Consider the following 19,229-nt stretch of genomic DNA (forward strand, 5'->3'; position numbering starts at 1 on the left):
GCGGGCGGCAGCCGCCTTGCCTGTCCCCGCCGAGCTGTCGCGGCTGCTGCCCGGGCCGCTGGAAGCGCCGCGTCCCTTGCGGGGAGCGCGGCCCGGGGAAGCGCGCGCTCGGGCGGCGAGGCGCGAGCGGCACCAATCAGGGGCGGGTGGTGCCTCTCGCGGGAGGAGCGGGAGGCGGCCGAGCCCGCCCGCGGGGAGGCTGCGCGCAGTCCTCACTCAGGTCGGACCGAGCGCGGCAGCGGTGCGGCCCCGGCTCTGCCCGCCCGCGGGGAGGCTGCGCGCAGTCCTCACTCAGGTCGGACGGAGCGCGGCAGCGGCGCGGCCCCGGCTCTGCCCGCCCGCCCGCAGCCCCGCGCGCGGCTCGGCGGCGGAGTGCACGGGGAGCGGGAAACGGCGGTGGGGAGACAGGGGCGGACGAAAGCCGGGAAGGAGCCACACAGGGGAGCCTGTGTTTGGCGCTACCTGCGCCGGGACAGCACAGTTTGGGGGCGAGAAATCTTTCCACTTTGCTTCCCCTAGTCACCCTTGGCAATGGAGATTGCAGGGCAGCGGAGTGGGCATCCATCTTGAAGTAGGTTTTCTAAAAAAGAACAAAAAACAAGAGCACCGGGTAGTCTGCAGGAGCTTTCAATGCTGCCGCTTCACATCGTCTTCCATTAACGTAGGTCAGCAGAGAAATACCATGTACCAGCCAACAGGAACGTGCTTCCGCTGTTTTAATTGAGACCACAGGCAGCATTTTTTTGTCTAGCCCGCCTCCACTACAGTGTACATACATCAAAACGGACTCCTACGGCTTTTGAAGGGAATTATGAACGTTCTCAGATGCATTGGATCAGACGCAGGATATAGCCTAAGGTTACCGCAAGCACTGCCAATCCTGCTTTCCTTTTAATTTACGATACTTGTACACCGTAAATGCACATTCTCCCCTCAGCCCCACACCGAAAAAAAAAAAAAAATGAACGGGACAGATGGGAATTCGCCAGAGGATCAGCTCTTTTACTGAGAAAGTGGGTGGCTCTTAAAAGAGCCTTTGGGTTAAAAAGATGGGAGAAAGAGCGCAGAAACCGTCTACTTGGAGCTGGTGTACTTGGTGACAGCCTTGGTGCCCTCTGAGACCGCGTGCTTGGCCAGCTCCCCGGGCAGCAGCAGGCGCACGGCCGTCTGGATCTCCCGCGACGTGATGGTGGAGCGCTTGTTGTAGTGCGCCAGGCGCGACGCCTCGCCCGCGATGCGCTCGAAGATGTCGTTGACGAACGAGTTCATGATGCCCATGGCCTTGGACGAGATGCCCGTGTCGGGGTGCACCTGCTTCAGCACCTTGTACACGTAGATCGAGTAGCTCTCCTTGCGGCTCTTCTTGCGCTTCTTGTCGCCCTTCTTCTGCGTCTTGGTCACCGCCTTCTTCGAGCCCTTCTTGGGCGCGGGCGCGGACTTGGCCGGCTCGGGCATGGCTGCAGCGAACGCTCTGATCTCAGCAACACCAACGATCTCTGGGACGGAGAATGAGCGGCCCTTCTGGGCGCCCGCATTTATAGGGCGGTTATGCAAATTAGGGATCCTGTAAGCTAAGTTTTTATTGGCTGTGGCAAGTTTTAGAGAAATAGCCTTACGCCCTTCATCGCCATTGGTCAAATCTGGATCCGCGTTCCTATTGGCTGTTTTAGGCACATCCCTTTCTTAACCAATCGAAAGTCGCGCCTACAGCTGAAGAGGTATATAAGGCTGAGCTCGTTAGTTAAGTTTATCGCATTCGGCTTTTGACTTCGTTTCCTTTGCAGCACCAGCAGTAGGAGCCATGTCCGGTCGCGGGAAGCAGGGCGGCAAGGCGCGCGCCAAGGCCAAGTCGCGCTCGTCGCGGGCCGGGCTGCAGTTCCCCGTGGGCCGCGTGCACCGGCTGCTGCGCAAGGGCAACTACGCGGAGCGCGTGGGCGCCGGCGCGCCGGTGTACCTGGCGGCCGTGCTGGAGTACCTGACGGCCGAGATCCTGGAGCTGGCGGGCAACGCGGCCCGCGACAACAAGAAGACGCGCATCATCCCCCGCCACCTGCAGCTCGCCATCCGCAACGACGAGGAGCTCAACAAGCTGCTGGGCAAGGTGACCATCGCCCAGGGCGGCGTGCTGCCCAACATCCAGGCCGTGCTGCTGCCCAAGAAGACCGACAGCCACAAGGCCAAAGCCAAGTGAGCGCTGAAGAACAAAAGCTGCGCTGTTATACCACGAGAAACACAAAGGCTCTTTTAAGAGCCACCTACAATTTCAGAGAAAGAGCTTGAATTTCATTACGGTGGCGCAAGCCCGCGGGAGGTTCTGAAATGCTCGTCTCAGACATTTTCGCTGTCAGTGCCGGACGCAGCTCCGTGCACACAGCACCAGCCCCGCGCTGTATTGCTTCGCTCTGGGGCGGGGCTGGCAGCGGTTCCAGGAAGCAGCTCGGTCCTTCCGCGACCAATCCCCGCGCCTCGTGGGCATTTTGAGCTACCAAGGCGCTGTTACCCTCCCCAACCAATTCAAGAGCGCCTCGAGCTGTTCCCGGACTCGAACAGCACATTTACCAGCAGCCTGCGGTTCCCCCACACCCCTCCCCAAAACGGCGGCAGCCACAGCATTTCAGCCCATTTCCGAAAGTCTCGGTGGCTCTTAAAAGAGCCGTTGGATTTAAATACGAAACAGGATTATTTCCCCTTGGGGTTTACTTGGGAGCTGCCTTCTTTGCCTTGGCCGCTTTCGGCTTGGCTGCTTTGGGCTTCACCGCCTTCGCCTTAGCCGGGCTCTTCGCTGCTGCCGCCGCTTTCTTGGGCCTGACAGCCTTTGTCACCTTGGGACTCTTGGCTGCCTTCTTGGTTGCGGACTTAACTTCCTTGAGACTGTTCTTTGCTGTCACCGCCTTCTTGGCGGCGCTGGCGGGCTTCTTAGCCGCCGGCTTCTTCGGCTTGATTACTGTGGGGTTTTGGTTTTTGTTTTGTTTTTCTTAGGAGCCTTTTCTTTTGCTTCCCCGGGCTTTTTTTTTTTTTTTTTTTTTTTTTTTTTTTTTTTTTTTTTTTTTTTTTTTCTGAGGCGGAAAGAGCCAGACCTCTGCTCTGCACCAGGGTGCCCTTGCTGACGAGGCTCTTGAGCCCCAGCTTGATGCGGCTGTTGTTCTTCTCCACATCGTAGCCGCCGGCGGCCAGCGCCTTCTTGAGCGCGGCGAGCGAGAGCCCCTTGCTTCTTTTTCTGTGCTTCAGATCATGTCACAGCAGTTTCTGTACATAAAAGCCTTTGGCTGCAGCACAAAGTGAGGCAAAGCTCTTTATGCACATTGTGGTGACTACCCCTAAGCACGTGTACATTCTTACCAGCTACAACTTTGGGTATAGCTTTGTGTCTGTCAGGAGTTCCTAATTCATTTACTTTCAAATTTAATGGCCATCAATATTTTAGCAGGGCCAGATTGCTGCATTTATACCTCATGTAAACAAACCACACTTGAACAGTTTAGGTATCATGCTGACAATACATTATTAAAACAAGATGAAAAATCTGTGAGCGGAAAAAGACACCTCACTCCTCTATTTCATTCCACTAAAGAACAGTAAAACCAACCTCTTGAAGATTTTGGAAGACTCTTAATCTTCAATTAATTCACAAAGTCTGATTCAAAAAACCATCATACAGGCACTTTGACATTTTCTTGCATGACTATGGTAAAAAAGACTTAGGAAAATAAACACATTTTTCTTGCATTTATGTTTTCTTTCTAACTCCTCCTTGCCATTGAGGTCCCCTAGGACATCATAATTCCCCTAGGTGAGGAATTATGATGTTATGATGCGGCAGAGAGTTCCAATAAGACAGCAAATTCAGCAACTCTGGACTGGAGTCTCAAATCATGTTGGAAGTGGGATGGCTTAAAGAGTAATGTTCACTAGAAATTTTCCAAAGACAAGAGAACTTGACTGTATGACATTTACTCCATGTAGTAGTAGGGGGCATAAAGAATTGAATAGTGGAGTTGTTGATATCCCCTAAAGTTTCCTGCCATCAGGTGGATGACTGTGTGTCTGCTCTGATCCATCTAGGTCTGGTAGAGTCCTTGATGTCCTTCAAAAACTAAAGGTGTTACAGTGTCTAAGCAGGTTTTTGTACTCACCAACTCTGCAATCACCAGTGCCAATACTTGTGCTGGGACAGAAGTCTTTCTACCTCCCCCATTCTCTGCAAATCTTATTTACAAGTGTAATAATGCAACACAATAGCACACTTCCCTCCAGCCTGTAACGTAATATTCCCAAGACTGTTTTATTTTACACACACAGCTGGCACACAGCTGTATACCTAAATCCTGTATAGTGGTGCCAACCACAACACCAACCATCTCCAGAGGAAAAGCTTCTTTCTCAGTATGTGCCACAGCAACACTGCCACACATTGTGGTAATCCTTGTCTCACTCCACTTTTGTCTCCACCATTTTCTATCAAATGTTAAATTGAGCAACTTGAGGCTAAATTTTGTGATTATTTTAGGGGTTCCTACTTACTTGGTTTTCCTCTTCTGTTTTTTTCTAATATTCCCTTTCCTTATTTGTACAAAGATTATATAATCTCATGATCATTTTATATACAAGCAGGAATAGGGGGAAGGATGCAGAAGTATAAGAGAATAATCAGGCCCTACAAGGAGACAGGAATACGGCATCACCTCATAGAGTAGTAAATACACAAAGACTGTGGTTCATGGCTCACCCTCCTCCCCCAAAACCTGATGTTTCTTGTGTGCTTAGCAGCACAACAACCTGAAGTTGTGCACCAGAGATCATTACTCCAGTCATGGTCAAACTATCTGCCAGCAAATACTACAGAACAATTTATTTTTTGCAGGTACTATCAATGGGAGCCAGCTTGCACTGGAAGAGATCAGATCTGAAAGCCCCTTAGAGCACTTCCCAGCCAGCATGGAAAGTATAGATTATTATAACCACTAACAAATGCCTATTAACTTGAAAAAATATATAGCAATCCAAACCAAACTTAGTGCCTGCTAGCTAACTAAAAAAAATGCAAAATCATGGTAGCTTTCCAATTATTCTATCTCCCTTTTGTGATATTTGGCTCTAGAGCACAAAGCCAAGTGGCCACCATAGATGACATTAAAAGTCCTAGGAAGAGGATCTTACAAAGGTGCAGTGTTCAGCTTTTTGTATTCATACTGAGGATAATCCTTCTTGAATTCTTTCTCCTATTCCTCCCCTTCCTTATGATTTTTCCACATGAACACTTAACTGCATTTCATTTCACCTTGCCATTACTTTCCCAAACATGTAAAGCCCATCTCTGTTTTGGAGATAGAAGAATTGAGAGTCATTCACAATTCTTAAAAATACAGTTGCTTGGATCCTCCAATTTTAGTCTGATTCACATTTTCTACCCTTCTCCTGCTGAGGCCCAGCTGTAGGTGTTAATTCTCAACATTTCCTGTCAGCAAAAAAAAAAGGTTCAGAGATGATTCATCTAATTTCATAAAGAAAAAAAAACCAAAAACAAACCAAACCCCAAAACCTGTTCAAAATGTAATGAATTTGTCTGCTTATTTTAACTTTTAATTTGCCACAAACCTCAGCTCCCTGCCATACACACACAGAGGCAAGGCCAAGAAGTCAGCTGCAGGTGGGATCAGGATCAGGCCCAGAGAGGGGCTCTGGGCATTGGATACTCCCTGGGGCAGTGGGACCATGGCCAGGCAGGACTCTGGGGAACTTGAGATTGGCCCTATTTCTGTGTTGCTGGGATAGGGGCTGATGGCTCCAAGGGGGCAGGAATGGCCTCCTGGGACCAGAACAGGGTTGGGGGAGCCCCAGGAAATGCAGGGCAGGGAAGACAGGGCTGGTGGTACCCTGACAGTACCACTCCTTGGTGAAGCAGGGACTGTAAAAGGCTCTCAAAGCTACTGGTTCAGCAGGTCTCTAGATCCAGACAACAGGATCCTGATTGTGGGATCCTGAATACATCTGTGTCTTTTGTTCCTTTTCCGCTTTTGGCCAAGTTGCATGCAGATGTTTGGTTTCAGCCCTAGTGGAGAGAGCAGCAGATTTCAGTTATAACAAAACTTTACTGCCACTTGCTCTTATCATTGACACTGGAAGTACTCACCAGATTTAGGTTCAGGATGGCCAGGAACAACAGTTCCTGCACCTCAGTTTGGTAATTCCAAACTCTTCTCCCATCAAACACCTAAAAGTGTGGGAATGGCTTGGCTCACCTTTTGTTGGGCCCAGAGCAGTCAGTTGCATGTGAAACACCCTTTCACCTTCATTTCAGCACCCTCACAAGGAAACATCTCAAGAGCAGCCAGTTTCAGTTTCACAAAATGTCCTTCTAAAAAAATAGCATCTCCATCCCATGCAACAGACACAAAACCCAAAGGGAACAGTAGAAAGAGCAATTTGTTCCACCTTGCAGCTGCTGTCTGGAGAAAATCCTGACCCACAGTTTTGGTTTGGGTGGTAATGTACATGTCTCCCTACCAGCTCCTGGTGGGGACTCACATCTTCTCCCATCCCACTCTGAACCATGACATTCACATCACTTAGACATTTTTATTTCCTCTGAGGCAGCTGGTCTTAACTTCTGGCTGACTGCAGCCTTTGGGTTCACTGGCTCCCCTTTGGTGCCCACCCTGGTCAGGCAGAGAACAACCACCTGCAACTCCTCCACTTTCTGCAGAGAAGCCAGGAAGATGAGCTACCACCTCCTAAAAACAAGCTCATAATGGCTCAGAAGAGGTGGACAAGAATCCTTCAGGGAGAAGAGGTTGCCCCCTCTCCTGCCCCTGTGTTGCTGGAGGGCAGGGATGGAAGATGACATTCCCAGCATTTTTCTAGAGGACACCGGGATGCAAAGCCAGCAAAGGAAAGGAGCAGTTTAGTGCAGATGTCCAGCAGCTGAAATGCTGCCCTGAGCTAAGAGCAAAAATAGCTGCTGGTATCACTGCACCTGTGAAGACAGGAGAAATGTGTGAATTTGGCCAAGCAGGCAAATTCAGAGAAGAGCTAGAGGAGGAGAAATGCTTCTGGTGGGTTGCTTCACCACCTTACTTTTCAGCATATGTAAGGTCTGTTATGTAAAGTGCTTAGCTGTGGGATCCTGAATATATCAGTGTCTCTTGCTCCTTTTCCACTAACTCTTCTGGCAGTTTTGAACCAATGAACAGATTCTAAGATGTTTTTTAAATTACCTGCATGAAGCAATATTCTTTCCTTCTTGCTGACATCTATTCAAATGAGGATTCCTATGACAGCTGTCCAATCACTTCCATATTAATAATCTAAGAAAAAAAGACATTTTGTTCCAGAAACCTTACAAGGGAAATTCTTGTTGGCTTACAGAAACCTTTTATTTTCCAAGAAATATAAAGAGAAGAATGCAGTATGATATATCCTTAAACATGGGAAAGTCTCAACCATCCCCAGAACAAGAGAATTTAAAATCATGGCCTGATCAGTATTATAAAAGCTGTGCCAGGTCAGAGGGTAGCTTTAGGGAGCAAACATTCATCTGAAACTAAGGCCACCTCCATTCACCATTTGTTCTGCCCAGAAGGCAAGGAGCAAACCATTGGCTTCCTCCCTGCCTTTTTTTTCCCTACATATCAGGTGAGAACAAGAACCACCAAAGTTCATTGAAAATGCTGCAGAACAGCAGGGAAATGAATTGTCTGTAGCTCCATGTCCATAATCAGAGGTCCTGCATCCAAACTGATGTGATTTTTGAGTATACATCAGGAAATGCGTCAGCCACCATATGTCTCCCGAAATATAAAAAGTGGTGAGAAGTAGGCGGCCTGATTATCAATGCCTACTTGCAATCTACCGTGCTATGGAGGAAGAGATTCCTACTGAGGAGCAGATTTTAGGAAAAGAGACTGCTGTTTTCTAGGCTCCCTCATTACCACTCCCTGTGGGAAGACCTGCCTACAGAATGGCTGAAGAAGGAAGACTTTCAGGTGCAATGATTGGTGTGCGCTAAAGCTAAAGGAGGAAGGATGCTCATTTTCACACATCACTGTAAAGAGGCACAAAGAACAGCAAAAAAATCTGCTTTTTGAGATCCAATACAGCCCCCTGACTGCACCAGGTTCAAGGAAGGGCTGAAAGGAAGATAACATATTCACCCTTTCTGCCCAGTTCCAGTCCTCCAAGTCTGCAGAGCTGCTTCAAGTGTGAAAACATTTTTTCTAGAGCTATACCAGCTCACTACAAAATGTTGTCATCTGCTCTGAAAACAATCACTAGATGTCTGATGTGCTGCAAATATAAAATAACACCCATCGTAGAGGGGAGCCCTAGGATACTACAAGAGATATTAGTAAAAATCTGATTTTGGTATCAAAAATGCGATTTGTCCTTAAAGGCAGAGTTCACAAACACTTTTCAAAGCAGGTTTGTCAAATACAGAGACTTGATTCATGATGGACATAAAGGCCAACAGCCATATATCTCCTGCTGAATACTGAGTTAAGTATGGATGTAAGCAGTGGTACCTGTATGACAAATATTTGGGAGGTACAGAAGGCCACACTGCATGCTCATAGCCAGATGTCCATTTCTCTTTGGATCTGGATGAGATCCACCCCTCTCAGCAGGTGTTCATTCAGAAGTGTTCCAACGTCTTGCTGGTGTCAACAGGGTCAAAAGGTACCTGAAAAATCCATGAGGAGGACAGGCAGAGATGCACCACTGCCACACAGTCTTCCACAACAGCATCTCCTGCTCACTGCAGGACAGCAAGGGCTGGCTGAAGGGACCATCTCTGGCCCAGAGCAGTGTCTGTGGGACGGGACATTTGAAACTGGAACATAAACCTAGCAAACCTGTGGGACATCGAACGAGGCAGGAAAGGGATGAAGAATTGCTGTCCATAATTTGTACATATTATAGAGCAGGTGCCTGGAAGAGATGGGCTGGAAGAGCTTTTTGGGATGACTCTTCCTTCTCCGATCTCTAGAGGGAGCTTCAGAGTGTGAATAAACTGTGTGAATCTCTAAAGAGGGCTGAAATGAGGTGACATGCATCTCTATCTGAAGTTCAAGGTAACAGTTTTCAACTTTTTCTGGACTTCTTTAGGCCTCTGTAGCTTTTGAGGTTCCTAGGCAATCTCAGCCAGAATTTGACAAAGCAGTCAAGATTTCAAAGACACTGACTTCTTGAAAGATTAAAAAAAAAAAAAAAAAAAAAAAAAAAAAAAAAAAAAAAAAAAATTTTTTAGGGGGAAAAAAAAGTATGATTTATGCTATTTCTTCCAGAAGCCGTCCATTCTCTTCCTTGTCTCTGAAAAAAAAAAAAAAAAAAAAAAAAAAAAAAAAAAAAAAAAAAAGAACTACTTTTTTAGGCAGAGTTCACAAACACTTTTCAAAGCAGGTTTGTCAAATACAGAGACTTGATTCATGATGGACATAAAGGCCAACAGCCATATATCTCCTGCTGAATACTGAGTTAAGTATGGATGTAAGCAGTGGTACCTGTATGACAAATATTTGGGAGGTACAGAAGGCCACACTGCATGCTCATAGCCAGATGCCCATTTCTCTTTGGATCTGGATGAGATCCACCCCTCTCAGCAGGTGTTCATTCAGAAGTGTTCCAACGTCTTGCTGGTGTCAACAGGGTCAAAAGGTACCTGAAAAATCCATGAGGAGGACAGGCAGAGATGCACCACTGCCACACAGTCTTCCACAACAGCATCTCCTGCTCACTGCAGGACAGCAAGGGCTGGCTGAAGGGACCATCTCTGGCCCAGAGCAGTGTCTGTGGGACGGGACATTTGAAACTGGAACATAAACCTAGCAAACCTGTGGGACATCGAACGAGGCAGGAAAGGGATGAAGAATTGCTGTCCATAATTTGTACATATTATAGAGCAGGTGCCTGGAAGAGATGGGCTGGAAGAGCTTTTTGGGATGACTCTTCCTTCTCCGATCTCTAGAGGGAGCTTCAGAGTGTGAATAAACTGTGTGAATCTCTAAAGAGGGCTGAAATGAGGTGACATGCATCTCTATCTGAAGTTCAAGGTAACAGTTTTCAACTTTTTCTGGACTTCTTTAGGCCTCTGTAGCTTTTGAGGTTCCTAGGCAATCTCAGCCAGAATTTGACAAAGCAGTCAAGATTTCAAAGACACTGACTTCTTGAAAGATTAAAAAAAAAAAAAAAAAAAAAAAAAAAAAAAAAAAAAAAAAAAAAGTAGATTTTGTAGGTGAGAAGAATCCAGACTCCCTTCTTTCAAGAGAAATGTTGCCTTGTGAACTCAGCCATCAAGAAGCCCATTGGAAAAGAGACACGAGAAAGCAGGTTACCTGATTTCTACCTTTTACCAATCTAATAGGTTTCTTTGCAGCTCTGGAAATATGTTAACAATTCTCTATTTTCTATAGCTCCGGAGGGGATGGGTAGCCACCCTTGCTCTGGTGTGCTGCTGCTGCCCCTGCTAAGAGGGTGAACAGAGAAAAGGCCCCAGCAGCGCTGGTGTCAGCAGAGCCGCGTGTGGCTGCGCGGAATTACATCAGCTGGAGGCTCACGGGCTGCGTGAGGAGCTGCTCCTCTGTGCACCACAGTCTGGTGCCACATGGCCTGCACTGAACATGTCATTAAAGCTGGCAAATGCCAGAGTAAGCTGCTCTGTTTAAATGCATCACAGGAATTCATTCTCCACATCCAAATAAATACTTGATCTCTGCAAACTGTTCTGACAAGGCAATTTAGGATGGTATTTTGTTACATGAATGCTTGATCACAAAGTAGGCACAGTCAGTGTGCTTGGCTAATTTTCTGCTTAAATGGAACTAGCAAGAGGTGTTCTCATCCCACAGGCTTTCCTGTTCCCTCCACCCTGCTCTGCTCTTTGCAGCTTTCCTCAAACCCAGCTGAGGACTCACACACACTGGAGCCCAGAGCAGCCTGTCATATTCTGGAATGCTTTCAAAGAATTAATTTGGATCTGCTGGTAAGGTTACTAAAACAGCCCTTTTGTTCCAATTTGCTTTCTTTGTTTTAGTTTTGGCATATTCTAGTTTCTGCTGATTCTGAATTAATATCTTGCTGAGAAAAGTTAAGTTTTGTCTTTGATGCAATTGAAAAAGAAAATAGAAGAAAAAAATGCAGCTTTTAGCTCCAGGATCCAGTAGGTAAGGTTGAAAGTACCAAGCATGGCAGAAATCTCCTGTTAGAAAGATGGTATTTAAGTGTAAATTAACTCCAATTTTCTCAGTGATTTGATCGAAACAATGTTAGTAAAGGAAGTGTTTATTTGAAACTCCAGCTTCAAATGTTACACATTTACATTCAAATGTTACATCACAGTAGCTGCAAACAGTTTCAGCTCAGACACTTCTGCTATATATCCCTTCTGCTGGAGAGACCAGGAGCAAAAAACCAGTCCTTTTTGCCAAAATCCCCTGAAAGGAAGAGAGCTGAGGCAATAAAACATCCTTCCTTCCCTTTTCTAGTCACCTGCTCTCACAGAGTGCCCTCAGGCATTTCGAGAGGATGTGGCTGGATGGGAAAGGGTGGAGCAGAGGTGACATTTTTGGCCAGGGTCATTGTGAAACACCTGCTGTGCCCCTTCCACCATCAAGCCCAAGCACTTTGCAGGTTGCCAACAAAGAGGCAGCAGTGCACAGCAGGCAGCATGGTCAAGCCTCCACCAGCTTGCAGAACTGCCCAGTGAAGGTCTCCAGACATCTGGAGATCCCTGAGAAGCTCAGATTACAAGCAGGCTCCTGGAACCTACCTGGTGACCCAGCAGATGCACTTACATCTGGACAAGTGCACTAACAGCACTAGAAGCCTTTCAGTCCTTGGCAGGTGCTGAGAGAAAACACTTTTCTCCCATCCAGCTCCCATTTCCACCTGCTCATCTCTGCTGGAGATGGTCATTCTAATTATCAGTGGGAGAGAAGACCCCAGCAGTCTCACCAGAGGGATGTTTGTGAGAGTGTCAGCAGGGACAGGAACAGATAGCAAAATGCTGTGGTAGGGCCACTTCCTAGGAAATAGTGTTTCTTTTTATAACACACATCTCTTGTCTAAAAACACATTGACGTCTGTAGCTCCTCATGTGAAGCCCATACTTTCTGGGTATGCACCTTATTATAGGGGTGGATTATGGGGAAACACTCTCTTTAAATGGTGAAGGAGCCCAGGGATGATTCCTGTGAGAAACCATCCTTGGCTGAGACCAACATCTGATCCTGAGTGAAGTGCAGATCTTTCAGTGGGCATGAAAGTATCTGAGGGAGTAGTCACAATAGGGAAAATGGGGGAATAGTCAATAGGGAAAATGAATTGTCACTTCTGCACCCTAATCAGGCTCTTGTCCACAGACTGAGCATTGCAGGAGTTTCTGACAATGTTTTGCAGCTGAGTATATTGAAAGAACTGGGAAAGGAAGGAGGGCATCCAAAACTATGTCATCATCTTAGGCTCATTCTATGGACCCTTTTTGTCCTTTTCTTTGTTATTTCACTTTTACCAAAACCCGCTGACCTAACAAGGACATATCTGCAGGCACAAATTCTAACGCAGATGCAGTCACATGAAAAAAAGTGCCCTATTCTATTTGGGAATGTGAGAAAAGAACTATCGACTGCAAATGCTTGCCAAGGCAGATGGGCTTCAATTCAAGCATATGCTTGCTAAAACAAAGGGAAGGGCTAAAGCACAGTTTCCTTCAGTGTCAAAGCTCACCTTCCTGTTAACGTGCAGTATGTACAGATTGTAACAGACCAGGACTGCATATTTGGCATTTTCAAAATGGTGTTTTCTCTTTTCATGTCTGCGACAGGTTGAAATAATTCTTCCATGCTATTTATTTATTTCATTCACGTTTCATCTCCTGTAGGTAAACCCCTGAAAAAACACTTGACATACTATTTCACACCTGTTTTTACATAATTGAAAACTAAGTTGTTGTAGAAACGAATAATCCTAGCCTTCTCCTCTCTCTGCCTGCTGCTTCTCAGTCTCAGCCCTTTTTAAGGTCAGCTCCAGCGATTGTGTGGCTACACATCCCACAAATTCAACAGGAAAGCCTCACCATTCAGTGACAGCTAGGCAGCTTTCAGATTAGATAGGTCAGGGGCAAAATCAGAGCTTCCCTGTCAACAAATAGTCCTGAAGAGCAAGAATCCAAGAAAGTAGATGCCAAACAAGAAAGTAGATGCCCCATCTTCAAACACAGCTGCTCAAAAGAAATGTCCCCAAGTCCACAGGTCCTGTGTCAATAAAGACACACGTCACTTTGGACTACCACTGAGTGCCATCAAAAAAGTTATTTTTCCTGACCCCATCAAGAGAATCTTTGATTAAAACTGGCCCTGGTTCAGCACTGAAGGCAGCACCACGAGTGGCACTTAGGCTGTTCCTCCCCAACACCTTCATCACTTCTTCCCTCTGGCCACATCTCCCCTGGCAGAACAGGGGATCCAATTGATCCTTTCTTTCTGATTACTGATTGCTGGGCAGGCACTTCAGGAAAGCAAGAGGGCTGTGTCTCAACCATTGTGGTGCCTATGGTTAAGAAACAGAGTAAAACCACAGGGTGATCACTCCTTTTGCAGCAAGTTTTTATGTACTGGGAAGGAGAAGGGATGGGAATTCAGAGCAATGATCTTGCTGTGGGGCTGCTTCCCTTTTATGGATTCTCCCAAAGAGCTGGGATTTTAAAAGTACACTGGCCTTGAATGGAGTAGTTGGCTGGCTGATAGCTCCCCTGGCTCTAGATGTGTAGTGGAGGGAAACTTAAGTCATCAAACAATTGGCAGCTCCAGCACAGAGTAAAGTCAGTTGCTATTTCAGGGAAAGGAAAGGCAACTGTTCCCTGCAGAGAATGTCTGCACTACCTCAGAGCCAGGAATAGGCTGCGATTTTTAAACTTTTTTTCCACCCTATACTTCAGGAAAAGTGAACACACAATGTTCATTCGCAGGGATCGTTTCCTGAACATGATGTGTGCTCACTGTCCCACAGGTCACTTTCCAGTGTGTCACATCCTTCTGCACAAGGGAGAGCAGGAAATGGCAAACTCCCAGTATGAGGCAAAGCATTCCCATCGCAGCAATTGGTCCGCAGGAGCTATAAATTGGTCTCCTCCAGAAACAGATCAAAATTTGTCTTCTGGGAGGGTGGCTGGAAACTGAAGGTAAGTTTGAACTGGTAATTTTTATGTGTCTCCTAGTATTCTACTAGGAAAGTGTTTGCAGGTTTTGGACTAATGTGTACCTTTAGTGTTGGTGAGATTTTTCTCTATGAGCAGGAGTTGGATTTTTTTCTGCTGGTATTAATCAATATCAAAAGATTTGCATCACTACATGGCCTATGCTAGATATTGAATGATTGCTAATAATTCAGTGAGATAGTCACTTTTATTATCTGAGACAGTTCTCAGCAACTAAATCTTCAGAACAAATTGTTAAGAGGTTGCAGTAATTTACATATTTAATGATCGTCATATTGATCTGTTGTTAAGTTATTGGTGATATTCTCATTGTCCATTTCAATGTTGGTATCCATTTAGATTAGTGTTAGTCCTTGTGTTTCCGGCTTTATTTCTAATTATAGTGTAAAAATAATAGGACACAGCTTCCAGTTGAGAGAAGCACAATGTACTAAGTGATTCAAGTGACCCAATGACACCAAGAGAGACTGGGGGCATTTTCTGAAGGGCACACGGGACATCTTAAAGGCGTGAGATGGATTAGGACAAGCCAGCAGAAGGGGGAAAAATTGCAGTGAGAATAGTTTATGAATACACTTCTGGATGGAAAGACTATGGTACAAAGTTTTCTCTTTCTGAAACATGAGGATTCTGCAGAGTGAAGCCCCAAGGATCCTAACTACATAGTGTGGCTGTATGGGGGACCAGGCACCTTCAGTTCCCACAGTACAGAAGACTTAGAAGGGAAAAGGTGCTGGCAGCAATGAATAGTTTCCCTCGGCTCAGTGACAGAGTCTTTCTGCTACAGAGACTCCTTTTAGCTGTGAGGGCATTATGGCCTCCAAACAGCTTCTCAGCTCTATGGCTGGACCTTGCTAGGTGCAGAGGCAGCACAGCTGTGTGCACAATGCAGTGCACAGTGAAGCACAGAAATTCTGCTTCCACCAGTCAGTCACCACTCCTGTTGGCTCTGTTGCCTCAGGTTCCCTGTAAGCAGGACTGAAGTTGCTGACTTCCTTTGTAGAGCATTTTGCAGCCCTAGAGCTACCTGAAAATGTTTATTGGAACATTTCTTTCTGCACTTGTGGTAAAGAACAGAGACAGCAAGCAGAGATTGTCTAGCACGGAAACACAGAAGATTCATCTCCTAGAAGCAAAGCCTCTCCTGCTATCTTGCCAGAGGGGATTTTCCAGACACAGCAGTTTTCAAGCTTTTTCTATTCACAGCCCTCTGTGTGTCCCCCTGTTTCCCCATCTGCAAGGGAGTGCACACTGAAAATGGGCTTACTTTTCTGATGTGCTGTTCACGACTCTTATTAACAAGGTTCAGAGGCCCCCCTGCCACTGTAACTGGGTATTTATGACCACAGGACTAAGCACCACAGAACAATAGTTCCCATCTCTGTTCATACACGGACACCAGGTTACAATAGATAAAAAAAACCATGCTGCAGGGCCTTGAGTTGCTGAAGCTTAAAGAAAGGAAGGATGTTCACAACACCCATCCAAGGCATTAGTAAGTTCCTCACCTCCTATATGGAAAATCGAGAGATAGACTCCACTCAGCAGCTTCCCTTTTCCTCCTTTAATAGGAAATCACCCCTAAACAAAAACTTGGGATGGTGGCTTTCACCTCCTTAGAGTGTGAAAGATGTCCTTCTATACTGCAGATCCTCTGAATCCCACTGGGGTACAACAGATTAGTTTTGGCAGCATTACTCCTCTGGGCACTGAGTCACCTAATCTCAGAGGAATTTCTGTCCCCAGACCTTTTGCGTCTTCACAGAGATAATGGTAACAGCACCTCTGACCCCAGTCCTCAGGATATTTCAGACTTTGCAGGGATTAAGAAAAACATTTTAAAGAAAAACATTTTAAAGTTTCTCTGTCTGAAAGTTGCAATGGAATACGTAATTAAAAGTATGCATTCATATGGGTATGTGTGTGGACGTGAGGGTGCACGTGTGTGCAGATGGAAAACCTTTCTTGTAGCTGGCTTGAAGCAACAAAAATTTGGCTGGATGCCATCCCTGAAATGGTGGTCCAGGATGAGCATGTCTCATGGGGTTTTTTGACATAAATCCCACCACAGACTTTTCTTTCTCTGGACAGAAGCCATGGAGAGGAACGGTGCTGCCTTTCTGCCGACACCAGACCCCACGCACCACTTCCACGTAGCCCTGCTGGATCAGAGACGGAGGCTGCGTGGCCAAATCGCTCACCTTCACAAGGCAGCTCGGAAACTCAACCAGCTCCGCAAGAGGTCCCTGATCGCCAACGTCAGCGGGAGCACGCTGACCGCTGCCGGAGCAGTCACAGCCATCCTGGGGCTGTCCCTGAGCCCGGCCACGCTGGGAGCCTCTCTGCTGGCATCGGCCGTGGGTCTGGGCCTGGCCACGGCTGGGGGGGCCGTCAGCATCACTTCCGACCTCTCCTTAGTGCTCTGCAATTCCCGGGAGGTGAGGAAGGTGCAGGAAATTGCAGTGACTTGTCGGAAACAGATGAGGGAAATACTCGGCTGCCTGGAGTTCCTTCGCCGGGGGCAGGGCCCAGGCGACCCTGCGCTGCGCCAGTCAGAGAAGAGGGCATCCATCTCGCTCTACAACTCCGTCTGCTTCATGGTCTTCTGCGGCTCCCACAGCTTCCTCGTGCCAGAATGCACAAAGGAGGTCACTAAAGTAAGCCAGGCTGTGCTGAAGGCCAAAATCCAGAAGCTGGCTGACAACCTCGAGACCTGCACCAGGGCGATGGATGAAGTCTGTGATCTTCTTGAGTCCAGAACAGAGCTTTCCCCACGTACGAGGAGACTCAGCTTGCGTGCTAAAACCACTGCCGAGATCCTGAGACCGTCCACCTGAACCAGTGTTTGGCCCATATTAAAACTGATTTTGGAGGCATTACATTATTAACTGTGACCATTAGCACTGCTACCTGTTCTTTTACAGTTCACGGTGCTGATGCTGTGAGGCAGACATTCTGCAGACCCCTTTCTCCCCAGCCATCTCCACTGCTCTGCTTCCCAAGGCAGCAAAAAGAAGTAGGTCAGGAGGCAGATGAAATACCTGATGCTGACTGAACCTGGTTTGTAAACAACTTATGGATCTGTGTGTGGTACAAGGGCTGGAGTACCCTAAAAAAGCCAGCAGCTGCCAATTTCCGGTAGAGTACAATCCCATTACCAAGGTACATCTGGAAAGGCTGCAGAAAGAAGCAGCTCCAGATATGACAGACTGTATGGATTGCTCACCATCCCAGGGTGAAATAGCAGGGCCAGAATTTATCTGTTTTGGAGAAACCTCTCCAGACTGAGAACTGTGATGTTTGCATTCTATTTATTTACCTAGAATGATTTTAAGCTTATGATATTGTATTTAAGAGTGTGTATATATATATATATATATATATATATATATATATATATGTTTTTTTTTAAAGGAGGCCTCTGTTCCAAAGGAAAGCTGTTGTTTCTCAGAGTAAAAGCAAGTCTGTAGCATGTGAAAGCAAGTTACCTGTTATTTTGCTGTGAGGGAGGGCATATAGGAAAAGGAAAGCATGACCTGAATGCTGATAGTAATAAAACAGGTGAAACACAGTTCAAACAGTGACAATAGATTTTAGGAGCCAAAACAGAGAGAAGAAGAGTGGCCCTGGGACCAGAGTCTGCCTCAGGGCACTGGTGGAAGGAAGCAGCTGTATCTCCTGCAGCAGGAAGGGAAGGGTAGGCTGATGTTATGTGATGGGAGCACACCTGAGAGGTGGAGGTGCCACGCTCCATGCAGCTGAGCAGCCTGTGAGACCCAGAGTGGATCATCTGTGAGGGGGGAGGCAGCACTCATGGAAAGCTACACGTACTCCTAGCAGTGCTTCCCACGGAAGGCTTCATATTAGTGAAATACTTGTGGGTACTAATATTCAGGAGGGGTAGAGAGGAGTAGGATGATTCAGTGGCAGAGCCCCTACTAAGCAGGACCAAGGACTGGGACCCTGTTTCAAGTGACTGTTCTGCTAAATATGCCCTTTGTGATTTTGAGCCATCAGTACCTCAGTTCCCTGTCTAAAAACAGGGATAGTAGCACTTCCCTACCTCACAAGGATGTGTCTGAGAAGTGCCCAAGTATGGTGATGATGGGGATCATGTCAGTACCTGAAAGAGGTACAAGGAAGAGACCCTTAAACTAGCTTGAAGTGACTCAAAGAGGTAATGCAGAGGTATCTCCCTCCACAAGCATGTCCCAGTGGATAAGGGAAAATTCCCCATGCAGGCACAAATCCAAGTGATCAGAAAAACCTACTCTGTAAGTCTGCAACACTGACCAAATTCTTAGGGGGGGGGCAGCACTCCGTGTCACAAAGCTTGACTCCTTGTCCTTTTTGTCCCTTCTTTTCATGATATCAACATTTGTTTTAATATGTTGTAAGAAGAATAAAAGCTCTGAGTGCAACTCAAATGCTTTTGATACCCATGTCTGTTTGCCAGAAATGAACAAGCACACTGCTGATTCAAATAAATGAATATGAAGCACTTTTGTATCAGTGTCTCTCTGCACTCCTGGAGGTGATGTGCTGTACACATTGTCTATCTCATCTCTTTATGCACTCCTTATGAAATAGCTGACGTTATCTGCACTAAAATTCATCTGCTGGGGATGTTCTCACTCTGCCCCTGCTAAGGACTGTAACATGCAATAGAGCCAGGAGCTCATTTGTTTAAAAGCCAAGTTTAAAAGCCCTGGAGTGACAATTTCTAAATCCAGTATAATCTGCAGTGTCCTGTCCTGAAAAGCACAAAAAAGGAATTACTGCTTAGAAGCTGTATATTCATTTTATCATGCATGAATGCTCCCAACAGCAGTTTAGGACAGGAGAAAACTTCCATTCAAATACATCTGTTGACAGTAGGGACCTACACAAACTGGAATTTCACCAGAATAGAATTGCTCCACCCTGCTCCCTACTAAAGCAGCACCATATTATGTGGGCAAGGAGTTCAGTAAAGAATCACAAGCAGTGACTTCCTGTCACATCCCTGGCTCCATTTCCTGAG

The 19,229-nt window shown here is 46.6% G+C and overlaps 4 protein-coding genes across 4 annotated transcripts; 2 read left to right on the forward strand and 2 right to left on the reverse strand.

The window, feature by feature from the left end:
* Positions 1–981: 981 nt before the first annotated feature.
* On the reverse strand, positions 982–1,515 carry LOC121342377 (histone H2B 1/2/3/4/6). The gene has a single exon (XM_041416768.1). The coding sequence runs from the start codon at positions 1,453–1,455 to the stop codon at positions 1,075–1,077; it is 381 nt and encodes a 126-aa protein (XP_041272702.1). The 5' UTR covers positions 1,456–1,515; the 3' UTR covers positions 982–1,074.
* A 286-nt stretch (positions 1,516–1,801) lies between these two features.
* On the forward strand, positions 1,802–2,258 carry LOC121342374 (histone H2A-IV). The gene has a single exon (XM_041416765.1). The coding sequence runs from the start codon at positions 1,802–1,804 to the stop codon at positions 2,189–2,191; it is 390 nt and encodes a 129-aa protein (XP_041272699.1). The 3' UTR covers positions 2,192–2,258.
* Positions 2,259–2,389: 131 nt separating this feature from the next.
* LOC121342473 (histone H1.10-like) lies at positions 2,390–3,680 on the reverse strand. Its single transcript, XM_041416958.1, has 3 exons — positions 3,657–3,680; positions 3,049–3,222; positions 2,390–2,975 (listed from the first exon to the last, which is right to left on the reverse strand). The coding sequence occupies exons 1-3, from the start codon at positions 3,678–3,680 to the stop codon at positions 2,697–2,699; spliced, it is 477 nt and encodes a 158-aa protein (XP_041272892.1). The 3' UTR covers positions 2,390–2,696.
* Positions 3,681–16,256: 12,576 nt separating this feature from the next.
* On the forward strand, positions 16,257–18,707 carry APOLD1 (apolipoprotein L domain containing 1). Its single transcript, XM_041416818.1, has one exon. The coding sequence runs from the start codon at positions 16,303–16,305 to the stop codon at positions 17,041–17,043; it is 741 nt and encodes a 246-aa protein (XP_041272752.1). The 5' UTR covers positions 16,257–16,302; the 3' UTR covers positions 17,044–18,707.
* The last annotated feature ends 522 nt before the right edge of the window (positions 18,708–19,229 follow it).

This window comes from Onychostruthus taczanowskii, unplaced genomic scaffold, assembly GCF_017590055.1.
Source record: "Onychostruthus taczanowskii isolate IOZ18803 unplaced genomic scaffold, ASM1759005v1 scaffold53, whole genome shotgun sequence".
In the NCBI taxonomy this organism is placed as follows: domain Eukaryota; kingdom Metazoa; phylum Chordata; class Aves; order Passeriformes; family Passeridae; genus Onychostruthus; species Onychostruthus taczanowskii.

Excerpts from the sequence above, each read along its gene's own strand:
- LOC121342377 (XM_041416768.1), bottom strand. The coding sequence starts at position 1,455 with ATGCCCGAGCCGGCCAAGTCCGCGCCCGCGCCCAAGAAGGGCTCGAAG.
- LOC121342374 (XM_041416765.1), top strand. The coding sequence starts at position 1,802 with ATGTCCGGTCGCGGGAAGCAGGGCGGCAAGGCGCGCGCCAAGGCCAAG.
- APOLD1 (XM_041416818.1), top strand. The coding sequence starts at position 16,303 with ATGGAGAGGAACGGTGCTGCCTTTCTGCCGACACCAGACCCCACGCAC.
- LOC121342473 (XM_041416958.1), bottom strand. The coding sequence starts at position 3,680 with ATGCAAGAAAATGTCAAAGTGCCT. Across the intron at positions 3,223-3,656 it reads AAGAAAATGTCAAAGTGCCT|CACAGAAAAAGAAGCAAGGG; the intron begins GTATGATGGTTT and ends CATGATCTGAAG. Across the intron at positions 2,976-3,048 it reads TTTCCGCCTCAGAAAAAAAA|GAAAAACAAAACAAAAACCA; the intron begins AAAAAAAAAAAA and ends AAAGGCTCCTAA.